The sequence below is a fragment of the Opisthocomus hoazin genome, chromosome 25 (genome assembly GCF_030867145.1).
Source record: "Opisthocomus hoazin isolate bOpiHoa1 chromosome 25, bOpiHoa1.hap1, whole genome shotgun sequence".
In the NCBI taxonomy this organism is placed as follows: Eukaryota; Metazoa; Chordata; class Aves; order Opisthocomiformes; family Opisthocomidae; genus Opisthocomus; species Opisthocomus hoazin.
Window position 1 is genome coordinate 9,530,851 of NC_134438.1, and position 13,090 is coordinate 9,543,940.

Sequence of the window (13,090 nt, forward strand, 5' to 3'; positions counted from 1 at the left end):
TCTCCACCGAGGGCACAGTTTGGCTAATGGCACCTCTGTGCCTGTGCCCACGCCTCTTTGACGGATGCCAGTGGGTCCCAGGGGCCTGTCCTCCCCTGCACCGGGAGCCAAAAGTAGCAGCAGAAGCAGCACGTGGGACCTTCAGCCTCCCTGGGGGTGGTGGCAGTGCCCGTCCTGTGCCGGGGAGCCCACGGGTTCCTGTGCTGGGCAGTCCAGGGGTTCCCGTCCCGTGGCCCCGGGAACCCCCACAGCTGCGGCTCCTTCCGCATGCGGGGGGAACTGGGGCACCCATATCTTCCCACAGCCCCCCGGCTGCTGCAGTCCACGCCAGGGACCGGAGCATGGGGCTCGCCTTCGCCCTCCGCCTCCTGGGCAGCTCTGCTTTGCTCCTGGCCACCGCGCCTGGGGCTCAAGGTAAGGGAGACCGGCAGGTCTGCACCTCTGGGGCCTTCCTCCCATGGCCTGCCGCTTTGCTGCTCCTCTCCTTGCTGCCCCTTTTGCTTTTCCCTGTGGAGGCAGATAGGAGCCCTGTGCTGGTCCTGACTGGACCTCAGCAGGCCAGACCTTGAGCATCACAGAGCTTCTGAGCTGCTCCGCTAATGAAAAAGCCCCTCTGGGATGGCACCGGGGCCACCCCGTGCCCTTCAGCGGCCGGGGAATGGAGTTACACCCTCGCTACGGGAGGCTGCGGAGAGTGTTTGCAACCTGCCCAGCTTCTTGTAACAAGGGGCTTGACCTACGCGTTTAAACTGCCAAAGTAAAGCTGACGATGGGTACGGCATCTTCATGGCAGCGAGAGGAGGAGCCTGTTCCAAAAACAGATCATGTTTGAGCTCTGTCAAGTTGAAACTTGCTGTGATGTACAGAAATGTGTCGGGACTGTGCCGTTTGGTCTGAAAGCCCGCAGGGCACGAAAGCTGGGCAGGTAGCCCAAGGTGCCCTCTTGTTTGGGACAGGATAGCCAACACCTACAGAATCTCAGAATGGTCGGGGTTGGCAGGGCCCTCTGTGGGTCACCCAGCCCAGCCCCCTGCCAAGCAGGGTCACCCACAGCAGGCTGCACAGCACCGCGGCCAGGCGGGTCTTGAATATCTCCAGAGAAGGAGACTCCACAGCCTCCCTGGGCAGCCTGGGCCAGGGCTCCGTCACCCTCAGAGGGAAGAAGTTCTTCCTCATCTTCAGACGGAGCTTCCTCTGCTTCAGTTTGTGCCCGTTGCCCCTTGTCCTGTCGCTGGGCACCACTGGAAAGAGTCTGGCCCTGTCCTCCTGACCCCCACCCTGCAGATATTAAGAGGCATTTCTAAGGTCCCCTCTCAGCCTTCTCTTCTCCAGGCTGAACAAGCCCAGCTTCCTCAGCCTCTCCTCGTAGGAGAGATGCTCCAGTCCCCTCCTCATCCTCGTAGCCCTCCGCTGGGCTCTCTCCAGCAGCTCTTCATCTTTCTTGAACTGGGGAGCCCAGAACCGGACAGAGTAAAGCTCAGCTCCATCACTCCAGTATGGTCTTGTTTGCCCCTTCCCACCTTGTAAGCGCAGCGGCTGCAACCTGGCTGCCCTGGCAAGGTTTGAGAAGTGTTTTGGTACTGTGTGGAGATTTCTGCCTACATCCTCCTTCATGTTAACTATTCACTGGCATCTTGAGAGACCAAAGGCTGACCCTCCTGCCTTAGCTGGCCACGGTGGCTCAGTGGCAGGCTGGGAGTCGAGCATCAGTGACAGCAAAGGGTCGGGTTATCTTTTTTTTAGAAAAAAAAGAAATTACCGCTAAATTAACATTTGTAAAGAGGTTGAGTTGTATTTTCTTCTGTTATAGTAGGTTTTCTGTAGGTTCAACTATTGCACGTGCATTTGGCTTGCCAGCCTTGTGGAAATAACTGCTGTTGCCCACGTGTGCTGTTTGGTGTCGGAGAGCTGTGGTTCTCCAGCAAAGCCAACCTCGCCGAGCTGTGTTTGTAAAGCGTGAGAGCTGTGTAGGTAAGGACACTTTATTTCTCTCCCTTTCCCAGCTGCCGCATGCCCGTTCCCACACGTCCGCTACGGGAGGCGAGCGTCCGTTGCACGCCGTTTCTACAGGCCTGGGGACACCGTCAGCTTCGCGTGCTACGCGGGGTACACCTTGCAGGGCTCCCGCACCAGCACGTGTGGACCTGACTTCAGATGGAGCCCGCTTCTGCCGGTGTGCAAGAAGGGCAAGTGTCCCAGCGCCTGCTGCGAGCGGTGACAGCCGCGGGGAAGCTCCCTCTTGTGTCCTCTCAAACTCGGTGGGAAAGCAAAGCCGGGGTGCATCTGTCCTCCTCGCTTCTCTTCTCTAAGCACAGTGCTGTTAGCTTGGCTCTTGGAGAGACAGGAGCAGCTCAGGAGAGCTGGGGTGGGATGAGGGATGGCTGCAGCCTGCCCTGCCTTGGGCGATGGCAGCATCTGCGGCCCATGGGGGATTTCTGTGGCTCTGTTTCTGGGCAGGCATGGGACGTTTTCACCTTCCTCCTGGAACGGGAAGCAATCACAACTTCTCGCTGCTCTTGCTGCTTCCATGTCCACGTGCGTCTGCCAAATCCCGTGATGTGCCTGTGAGCTCTCCTGTCGGGACTGTCCTTATTAATAGTAACTTCCTCTGGCTGCAGTGCAATTGTAATCTTGGAGCTGCTGTACCTTTGTTAACTAATACTTTGGTCCAGCAAATGGAACCAAGACCGAGCAGAATTCAGCCTATTGCCCTGAAGTTACCCAACCAGTCCTAGCAGCACACAAAATGCCAACCAGCTGACCCACAGGGCAATTCCTTTTCCCTCTCCAGAGGTGATGTGTCCTCGGCCACCAAACATCGCCAACGGGCTGCACAGCGGGCTGTCCTTGGACAAGTTTGCCCTGGGAGTGACCGTGTACTACAGCTGCAAGGATGGCTACGAGCTGGTGGGGAACATGTCCATCAACTGCACAGAGGCTGGGGCGTGGAGCAGACCCCTGCCCCGCTGCAAAGGTGGGTGGATGCTTCACTGCCTGGGTGGGGCTGGCAGAGAGAGAGGGTGCTGGATCTCCTGGTTGTGGGAACAGGGCAGACAGATTTACGGCAGTGGTGAGAAGGGAGGGGGCTGTGTGTGCAGGATGTGGCCCATGCACTGAAGGTTAGAGGATGCTGTCCACATTCCCTGCAGCAATCGGCTGCGAGACACCCCAGGTGCTGAATGGGAAGGTCCATGCGCTGCAGAGCACCTACGACGCTGGAGAGACTCTGCACTTCGACTGTGACGCCGGTTACGCCGCAGAGGACACCTACGAGACCCAGTGCCAGCCTGGGGGTGCCTGGGATCCGCCGCTGCTCATCTGCGAGAGGGGTGAGTGCGGGTGCCCGCTGCGTCCCCGAGGGCAGCCCTGCCCGGCGGGTGCTCCTGGCAGCAGGAACAGCGTGGCCAGGCTGGGCCGGTCCTGCGATGGGCTTTAACCCATCAGCGCAGCATCACGCCGGCTCCCTTCCCCTCGCACGCTGTTCTGAGCTGGGCTTTGTTTCCTTCCTGCAGTCCGACCGTGCCCCATGCCTCCGGAGATCACCAATGGAAATCACAACGGCCGGGACAAAGCAGTTTTTACCGTGGGAATGTCTGTAACGTACACCTGCGCTCCCGGCTACTACCTGGTTGGCGATGCCGTGGTGTCTTGCAGAGCATCGGGGAACTGGAGCCGGCCGGGCCCTCGCTGTGAAGGTGCGGCTGGGGTCTGTCCCTCGGGGGAGAACTCACAGCACGGCTCTGAGCGCAGGGGAGACCCTGACCATTGCCACTGAGCCACTCAGTGATGGATTAAACTCTCCTTTAAGGAAATATGCGATTTTATAGTATGCAAAGAAGGAGCTGACATCCGTGAATCTGGAGCTAGGCATTTCTGTAACTGCGGCTGCACGTCCCGCGCCCCTCGCGCTGGGGCTGGGTGCTGGGGACCCCGCAGTGCGCGTCCCGGAACCGGCACAGCGCTTCATGTGAGGCCAAGGGCAAAGGGGTCTCCGGAGCCAGCACCCTCCTCCCGGGGCTCCGGCAGCAGCCCGGCTGCAGCACACCCACAGAGAGCCCGCCGGCAACGGCGCTGGGGACGGGGTGCGACACAGCATTTGGGGTGAGACCGGCTGGATTCTTATGAATCAATTCACAGAATCACAGAATCACAGAATGGTCGGGGTTGGAAAGGACCTCTGTGGGCCATCTAGTCCAACCCTCCTGCTGAAGCAGGGTCACCTACAGCAGGCTGTAGAGGACCTTGTCCAGGCGGGGCTGGAATATCTCCAGAGAAGGAGACTCCACAGCCTCCCTGGGCAGCCTGGGCCAGGGCTCCATCACCCTCAGAGGGAAGAAATTCCTCCTCATGTTCAGATGGAACATGAGGAGGAATTCAACCTTCTTTGTTCAGAAAAGTCAGAGATGAGATGGGGCACCCAAAGGCTGGCTGTCTGGACAGACCCAGCAGTACTGGGGGTGTGAACCATCTGCCCTTCCCCCATGTCTGACATGCAGAAGGTCTGAGCTGAGCTGTCTCTCAGGCATCGCCTCTCCTGGAAGGTCTCATGGGCTTTTCCCCTCCCTCTCCAGAGGTGATGTGTCCTCGGCCACCAAACATCGCCAACGGGCTGCACAGCGGGCTGTCCTTGGACAAGTTTGCCCTGGGAGTGACCGTGTACTACGGCTGCAAGGATGGCTACGAGCTGGTGGGGAACATGTCCATCAACTGCACAGAGGCTGGGGCGTGGAGCAGACCCCTGCCCCGCTGCAAAGGTGGGTGGATGCTTCACTGCCTGGGGTGGGGCTGGCAGAGAGAGAGGGTGCTGGATCTCCTGGTTGTGGGAACAGGGCAGACAGGTTTACGGCAGTGGTGAGAATGGAGGGGGCTGTGTGTGCAGGATGTGGCCCATGCACTGAAGGTTAGAGGATGATGCCCACATTCCCCGCAGCAATCGGCTGCGAGACACCCCAGGTGCTGAATGGGAAGGTCCATGAGCTGCAGAGCACCTACGACGCTGGAGAGACTCTGCACTTCGACTGTGACGCCGGTTACGCCGCAGAGGACACCTACGAGACCCAGTGCCAGCCTGGGGGGACCTGGGATCCGCCGCTGCTCATCTGCGAGAGGGGTGAGTGCGGGTGCCCGCTGCGTCCCCGAGGGCAGCCCTGCCCGGCGGGTGCTCCTGGCAGCAGGAACAGCGTGGCCAGGCTGGGCCGGTCCTGCGATGGGCTTTAACCCATCAGCGCAGCATCACGCCGGCTCCCTTCCCCTCGCACGCTGTTCTGAGCTGGGCTTTGTTTCCTTCCTGCAGTCCGACCGTGCCCCATGCCTCCGGAGATCACCAATGGAAATCACAACGGCCGGGACAAAGCAGTTTTTACCGTGGGAATGTCTGTAACGTACACCTGCGCTCCCGGCTACTACCTGGTTGGCGATGCCGTGGTGTCTTGCAGAGCATCGGGGAACTGGAGCCGGCCGGGCCCTCGCTGTGAAGGTGCGGCTGGGGTCTGTCCCTCGGGGGAGAAGCTCAGTGTGGGTCCGAGCACAGGGGAGACCCTGATCCTTGCAACCAGATCCTCAGAGGTTAATCCCCTGTGAAGTGTTGCATGGTATAAATTAACTTCAGACCCTTCTATGGTGAAGGTGGGACTGCAGAGATTTACGTAGATGTCATGTAGGTTTTCTTGCAACTTTAACAGCTTGTGGTTTTGTTGTTTTTTTTGTCTTGTTCCCACTATTTTTGCACGTCACTTTGGCACATCATCATTTCCAGTGACTGTCTGCATAAATCCAGATATACAGAATGGAAGGCAAGCTGATGGTCAAGGACTTGTCTCCGCGCCGGGGCAGGCGGTGACGTTTCAGTGTCACAACGGGTACAGGCTGCAAGGCAGTGCTAAAGTCTTCTGCCAGGAGGATGGCAGCTGGCACCCTCCTGTTCCCGTCTGCGACAGACTGTACCAGCACCAGCAGCTCTCAAACAGGCCTGCGCTTCCAGGTAAGTCGTGACACAGCTTGGGTGCTCTACTGTTTTATGTCCCCTAGCCTCATTAATAAAATGTGATTAAACCCCGTGAGTGGAAGATTTTAGTGTATCCTGGAAATAAGAACCTGATGCTCTGGAATATGTTGTATTTCTTTAATAATGGCTTTATTAATCAAAATAAACAATTTTGAAAGGGAAGTCAAACACCCTTCCTTGTGCTTACTCCCAGCATGCCTGTCCTGCCTGACTCTCATGTCTGTTTTCTTTCTCAATAGGTGGTTGTGGTGCTCCTACAAGGTTACACTTTGCTGAGCTAAAAGAGGAGCATAGAAATGAGATTGATTTTTCTGTTGGGAAGACTGTGCAATACACTTGCCGACCTGGATATGCTAAACACCCAGGGATGTCACCTACTATTACATGCCTTGAGAGCGGAGTGTGGTCAGAAGCGCTAGAGTTCTGTAAAAGTGAATAGCTCCTTGATTTGGTGTCCGTTGTTCACGAAGGAATAGGTGCCAGGTTCTGTCCATGCTGCAAAAACCTTAACGTTTTTCTGGTGTTCAAATACTATGTGACTAGTAAAGCCATGTAACTTTATGCTATTCGAAACCCGTTTTGGGGGTAACTGGAAATGTGGACAGATTACTGGGGTAATAGTTGTGTCTGTTGTACGGTGGTATAGATAGACAGAAGCCTAAAATGAGGGTTTTTTACTCCCCCAGGGAAGCAATGCAGTCATCCCGGTGAACCTGTGAATGGGAAAATTACCTTCCTAACAGACCTCCTGTTTGGGTCCACAGTGCTCTACAGCTGCGAAGAAGGGTAAGTCCTGGTTGTGGCTACTGCTTAACACAGCAAGGAGAGATGTATTGGGTAAGTCTCCCGTTCTTCCACCGTTCTTGCCCAGTAAATGGATCACATACAGAAGCCACATAGAGATCTGCACCTATACAAACACCTAAGGTGCTCCCTATCTTCTGTATACGTGCAGAGACTCTGAAATCAGTAGGGTGGTGCTGAGCGGGGCAGGGAACTTCTTCAGGGCCACAGCTTTGCTGTCAGCGGGGCTGATCGTGCCGTCCGGGGTGGTGAGGAGGAGGTAGTAACTTCCACTGAAATGGAACTGAATGTTCAACCCTTTTAACACCAGGCACAGGTTAATTGGACCATCCAGCAGACGGTGTGAGATCTCTGGTGGACGTGTTGCTTGGAGTGGCGACGTTCCCATTTGTCAGCGTAAGTAGCTCACAGCTCGGGGGGAGGTTGCATGGATCTGGTAAATATTTTCCAGCAGAGATTGCCGAATCTTTCCAATCAAAGCTTCCAAGGGGAATTTCTCTGCTCTGGGGGCATGAAAAATATCAGAAGGTTCTGATGTCATAAGAAAACGTTCTGGGAAAAGGTACGAGAACCCAAAGGTGAATGGATTAGAGGAAGCCATGTCTCAGCTGGAGCTTTCTCAGCAGTACTGGTGTATCCTGTCTCTGACTAACATCGAGAGCTCAGTATAACAGAGGAAGGAAAAATATTATCTTCAGCTTAAGGGTTGTTAACGTCAGACTCAGGGAGACCAAGGCAGAACCCCAAGCAGAGGCAGAGCGCTGTGGGAGGGCCGGGAGGCGAATCCCAGCGTCCCAGACCTTGGGCTCGCTCTTTGACTCCGAGCACGGGTAACTGGTGTGTGCCCGGAGCTGCCGTGCTGCACCTCAGCAGTCACACCTGGGTGTTTCTCTGCTGATTAAGTGCTCTTGCTGATTAGGTGACAGTTTCATATCAAGAAAGAAACCTTTACTGGTACGTTCTGGGATTTTAAAGCATTTTACAGATTCTCCAGGTACATACTAACCAAAGGTGACATACAGACTGCTGCCTATGCATGCCTTTCCACTGTGGGCAGCTGAAAAATCAAGATTTTACACAGGCAATACAAAATAAATATTTGCTTTTTCATTTCTTAAACAGTAGAAAAGATAAAGCATGTAGGTGTTTCCTCCACAGAGGTTTGTTTTACTGATCTGCTTTCTAACTCTCATGGAAATAGCAGGCCAGGGAGCTGGGATCCAGTTGACTGCAAGGCGTCAGCAAGAAGGTCACTTCATTGCAGTTACTCCATCTCTAGGACAAGAGGTTTTGCCCCACAGACTGAGGGATTTCAAGTACTCCTGTTGAATTTAGCAGCCTTGTTCTGCACCTCTGCAGGTATCCCTTGTGAGCCGCCTCCGGACATTCCCAACGGGAAGCACACGGGCAAGCTGCTGGATGAATTCCACTTCGGCACGTCTGTAACGTACACCTGCAACCGCGGGTTCCCGCTCCACGGAGAGCCCTCCATCCACTGCACCACCCACGATGGGAAAAACGGCGTGTGGAGCGGGCCCCCGCCGCGCTGCGGAGGTAGGGCTGTGTGCCCACATCCGAATTCTCAGGTGCAATCCTCCCGGCCCTGCTGCTTCATGCTCCCAAAGCCTAGGAAACCTCTGGATAATTGCACTTCTTGCTCGAGTGCCTAGGGCAGGATTTGCACGGCTGATTCGTGGCTGTGGCCAGGCAGAGGGGAGGAGGCTGGAGGGTCACCCCCTGCCTCCAGCATCCCCAGCCTCCCCTTTTGGTTTGGGTCTCTCCCTCAATGTTTGACATCGCGGGATGCAGGCAGTACATCATCCACGGGAAAACTATTTTCAGACTTGTGTCTTAAAAGGGATTTCATCTCCAAGTGGCTTTGTGGCTGCACTCTGTGTAAGTGCCTGTTTTGAGGAGCTGCACTTCTTTTCCAGAAGCAAGATGTCCTGTCCCGCGGGTCCAGAATGGGAGAATAGTGTCTCCTCCCAGGACTACCTACACACACAAGGACACCGTTGCCTTTGAGTGTGAGCCAGGCTATGTTATACGTGGCCACAGAGTGGTACAATGCCAACTGAATAACACCTGGGAGCCACCCGTGCCAGCCTGCGAGCAGGGCAAGTGTTCAGACAGCGCTCTGACTGTTAACCTTCCCCCAGCTCCCCCAAATTGCTTTTTCTTGACTCCTTTAACAACTGGCTGGCTTATCTTTCTTGACAGCTGGCTGCAGTGCACCTACCAGACTGGTGTTTGCTGAGCCGAAGGAGCCGTACAGCAACCAGACCGTCTTTCCCGTGGGGAGGACGGTGGAATACGTCTGCCGGCCCGGGTACGCCCAGCGCCTGGGGATGCCGCCGGCCATTACGTGTCTCAGGAATCGGACGTGGTCTGGGGCACTGGAGTTCTGTAAAAGTATGTCCTGCAAGTGCTGAAAAACCTAAAGTGTCAGGCTTGGCTGGATTTTCACATTTTTCTGGCTTTAGGGGTTTCTTTACTTTATGTGTCAGCATCCCTGGGTGGGCTGTGAGTGAGCAGCTGAGGGCTAACGGTGGCTGATGTTCCCTTCCAGGGAAACAATGTGCTAACCCAGGGGATCCGGAGAACGGCAGAGCTGTTGTCCTGACAGACCTCCTCTTCGGGTCCAAAGTGAACTACACTTGCAACGAAGGGTGAGTCTTGCAGCTAGCTGAATTCAGCTGCCAAGTGAGAGGGAAGCAGGTTGTCAGCTTTACAGGAAGGAACCTAGTTCCCAAGTCAAAAGTCTTGGCTACCACTTACAAGGGTTGTAAAGAAAGCTCAAGTCTCTTAATGTAAATTAATAAACCCTTCTGTGTGACTCCAGGTACAAGCTGGTTGGTGGCCCTCAGAGAACATGTGAGGTCTCTGGCACTCGTGTCTCGTGGAGTGGAGATGCTCCTGTCTGCCAGCGTAAGTAGGCCACAACAAAAGGCCCTTGGAGATGGCTTGCAAGAGAAAGTGGCGCATCTTTACAGACCAAGATTTTATTGCAAAAGATTTCTCAAGTCACTGTAGGTGTAAAATCTTTCACGTTTCTTTTCATTTTGTTTTGGATATTTCTGAAAATGTTTCCAAAGGTCTTTTATATATCCTGGTCCAAACTAGGAAAACCATTAATATTTTAAAATCCCTGTTACTGAGGTAAGTATCTCTCACTGGCCATGTGTAGGACTGGGGTGACCAGTCTCCCTCTGCATGTGTCACCAACGGCTATGGAAAGGGAGGGTAAGAATTGTCCCACCAGCTCCAGACATGGGCAGCAAGGCAGTGACTCACAGGAGGGCGCAGCTTTTCCTTCCCATGTGTGATTTTTTTTTTTTTTTTTCCATACAAGGTTTATCTCTGGATAATTTGAGTCATTGTATTGAGAGAGCATCATTGCTGAGATGGGTTCATCCCCATCAGCTCCCTTCCTGGGAAGCGTCTGTGTCCTGCCAAGCCTGAGCACCCACTGCTGCAGCACTGATTCTAAAAGCCACCTTGTCCGTGCCCACAGGAATTGCCTGCGATCCACCTCCGGACATCCCCCATGGGAGACACAGCGGGCACTCCATGGACACCTTCTCCTACGCGGACGTGGTCACCTACACCTGCGAGCCCGGGCACCCTCTGGCTGGAGATCCCTCCATCTTCTGCACCACGGCCGACGGGGAGCATGGCGTGTGGAGCGGGCCACCGCCGCGGTGCGGAGGTAGGGCCCTGCCGTGCCGGGCACCCGTTCCCACCGGCGAGGCCGGTTGTGAGCGGCAGCAGGAACGATGGTGGCTGCAGTGGGGGCTGCACCCACTGCCAGGAGGACAGCTAACATGATAGATGTTTATTCAAAGGAGTTAAGCGAATTAATTGTCTTCCTCCGTTGGTTTTTGAAGGCTGGATTTTTAAAACTTTTTTTTTCTTGCCCTGTCCATTTTTCTTATCTGCCTGTCCTTCTCCTTCGCAGAGGTGAAGTGTCCTCCCCCTCCGGGCATCGCCAACGGGCAGCACAGCGCCCAGCCCTCGGACACCCACCCTCCCGGCTCGGCCGTGCTGTACAGCTGCAGGGACGGCTACTCCCTCGTCGGGAACGCCTCCATCAGCTGCACCGCCGCGGGAACGTGGAGCCGGCCCCGGCCCCGATGTGAAGGTCTGTTTGCATCGGTGTCTTTTATCTTTCCCTGGGTGCTTTCTTCCTCCTTGGCCCTTGGTCTAATTGCTGCAGACCAAATCTCCCGTGAGAGGCAGAGGCCAAAGGTCCCACTGACAGGAGGAGCTCCACCTGCCTTTGTGTTTATACCTTTCTGTCCCCCGGCAGGGACAGACTCTCAGGAGCAGTTGAACAATGATAATTTGTGTAAGAATAAGAGTCAATAATGTTGGCATGTCCATGACAGTGATGGCAAGGCTCAGCAGCAGGTACTGCCCCTGGTCCATGCTGCTCTTCACACCCCAAGCACTGCCTTGTGCTCTTCACTTCCAGCAAACGGCTGCAAAAGACCAGAGATCGAGAACGGAAGAGCGACCGGGCTGGAGACCGTGTACAGACTTACAGACATCGTTGTCTTCGAATGCGATTTTGGTTACGCCTTGAAGGGCTCTCAAGAGTCTCAGTGCCAGTTTGGGGGCACCTGGGACCCTCCTGTCCCCGTCTGTGAAAAGAGTAAGTGTCAGCGAGGCGGTGGGTGGCAGCTGATTTCTCCTGATCCGCTGTGTGAGTGCACCTGGCAGGGTGCAACTGCCTCACCTTGGAGGTAAAGGGGCTGCTCTCCGGGACTGGAAAGGAAAAACACACAAATACCTATCCTCCCATCTTCATAGTCCCCATTCAGACCCTTGTCACGTAGGGCTTTCACCTCCTTAAATGAATTCACAAAGAGAGAGCCAGGCTGGTGTCTGATCTTCTTCACAACCATGGAAAGGCCAGAGCAAGTGGTTACGGCCACAGACTGAAACTCACCACTGTAAATATCCAAATAGTGAGGAAAAAAGATTCTTGATATTAATAAGCTCAAAAAACATGAAGGCTGGCAGATAGGTGAGGGTAGGATGGAAACATAATTGATACATTGACAGCCTTAGCTATTTGGGAAAAGTTAATGGGAAAGAAAGAAGTGAAAAGGTTTACCCTGCTGTGGGTGTTTCTGGTACCTGCTCTTCACCAGTTATGATTTTTTCCTCTCCTTGCAGTGCTACAGTGTCCTTCCCCTCCAAATATCAAAAACGGCCAGCAAGAGAGAAAGGAAGTGAAAGCGTTCATCCCTGGAATGTCAGTGAAGTACTACTGCGACCCCGGGTACGTGCTCACCGGGAAAACAACAGTTACGTGTTTGACATCTGGAACCTGGAGCATCCCTTACCCCCGGTGTGAAGGTGAGCTGTGAGGGCTGTACCCACAGAGAAAAGGGAGACCGTCGAGCTCCCACAGCTTTCCTGAATTTTGACCTCACAAGAACAAAGTGGGGATCCCCAGCTCTGGCCGCCACCCCCCCAGCCCATGCTCTGCTGCTTTTCCCTTCCAGTGATCACTTGCACGAGCCCCGACGTCCAGAACGGAGCAGTGGCTGAAGGACAGAGCGCTGTGTACCATCCCGGGGCCAACGTCACCTTCCAGTGCCAGCCGGGCTACGTGCTGCGGGGCAGCCGTGCAGCCAAGTGCCAGCCCGACGGCCGCTGGGCACCTGCTGTCCCCGCCTGCGAGCCCGGTGAGCGGGACACATCGGGGCTTGGGGCACCCCTGCGCTGGGGGATCCCCGAGGTCGGGCTCGCTGCCGCACTCGTGTCACTTCAGGCTGGCTGAGCATCCGTCCCGTGCTCCTCACCGGGCAAAATCACTCAAACGCCGTTCTCTGCTCCTGCCTTCCAGGGCTGCCTTGTCCTCCACCTCCCGTCATCGCCCACGCCATGCACAGCGCGGAGCTCGGGGTGAACTTCACCAGCGGCACGTCCGTGAGCTACAGCTGCCAGCCCGGCTTCTCCCTCCTCGGAGACCCTTCTGTCTCGTGCACGGCCGCGGGGACCTGGAGCCTCCCGTACCCTCGCTGCGCAGGTGGGGCTGGCCGCTGCCGCAGCTCCCGTGCACCCGCGGCTGGCTCAGCACCCATCCCGTGCTGGGCTGACCCCGGAGCTGCCAAACCTGCCCACCCGCAGAGCTGGCGTGGGGAGGGGGGGCTGCCCGTCCAGTGACACCCACGGGGCTGAGCGTGCTCCCAGGACATGCAGGAGCTGTGTTCACTTCGGGGGCACCAGGAATACCCTGGTGGCAATCCGAAAGCCCATGGTTTCCCACAA

At 55.6% G+C, this 13,090-nt stretch overlaps 1 protein-coding gene across 1 annotated transcript in view; it reads left to right on the forward strand.

Moving 5' to 3' along the window:
- The first annotated feature begins 341 nt into the window (after positions 1–341).
- LOC104333163 (complement receptor type 1) overlaps positions 342–13,090 on the forward strand; it is a 37,379-nt gene continuing 24,630 nt past the window's right edge. Inside the window, 24 exon segments of the mRNA XM_075442916.1 lie at positions 342–414; positions 764–891; positions 1,529–1,727; positions 2,004–2,186; positions 2,792–2,974; positions 3,150–3,329; positions 3,513–3,695; positions 4,572–4,754; positions 4,931–5,110; positions 5,294–5,476; positions 5,756–6,001; positions 6,244–6,435; positions 6,691–6,790; positions 7,119–7,204; positions 8,168–8,362; positions 8,743–8,925; positions 9,029–9,220; positions 9,378–9,477; positions 9,651–9,736; positions 10,323–10,517; positions 10,767–10,949; positions 11,990–12,172; positions 12,322–12,504; positions 12,666–12,848. Of these exon segments, the coding sequence (XP_075299031.1) occupies positions 342–414; positions 764–891; positions 1,529–1,727; positions 2,004–2,186; positions 2,792–2,974; positions 3,150–3,329; positions 3,513–3,695; positions 4,572–4,754; positions 4,931–5,110; positions 5,294–5,476; positions 5,756–6,001; positions 6,244–6,435; positions 6,691–6,790; positions 7,119–7,204; positions 8,168–8,362; positions 8,743–8,925; positions 9,029–9,220; positions 9,378–9,477; positions 9,651–9,736; positions 10,323–10,517; positions 10,767–10,949; positions 11,990–12,172; positions 12,322–12,504; positions 12,666–12,848 (3,982 nt within the window).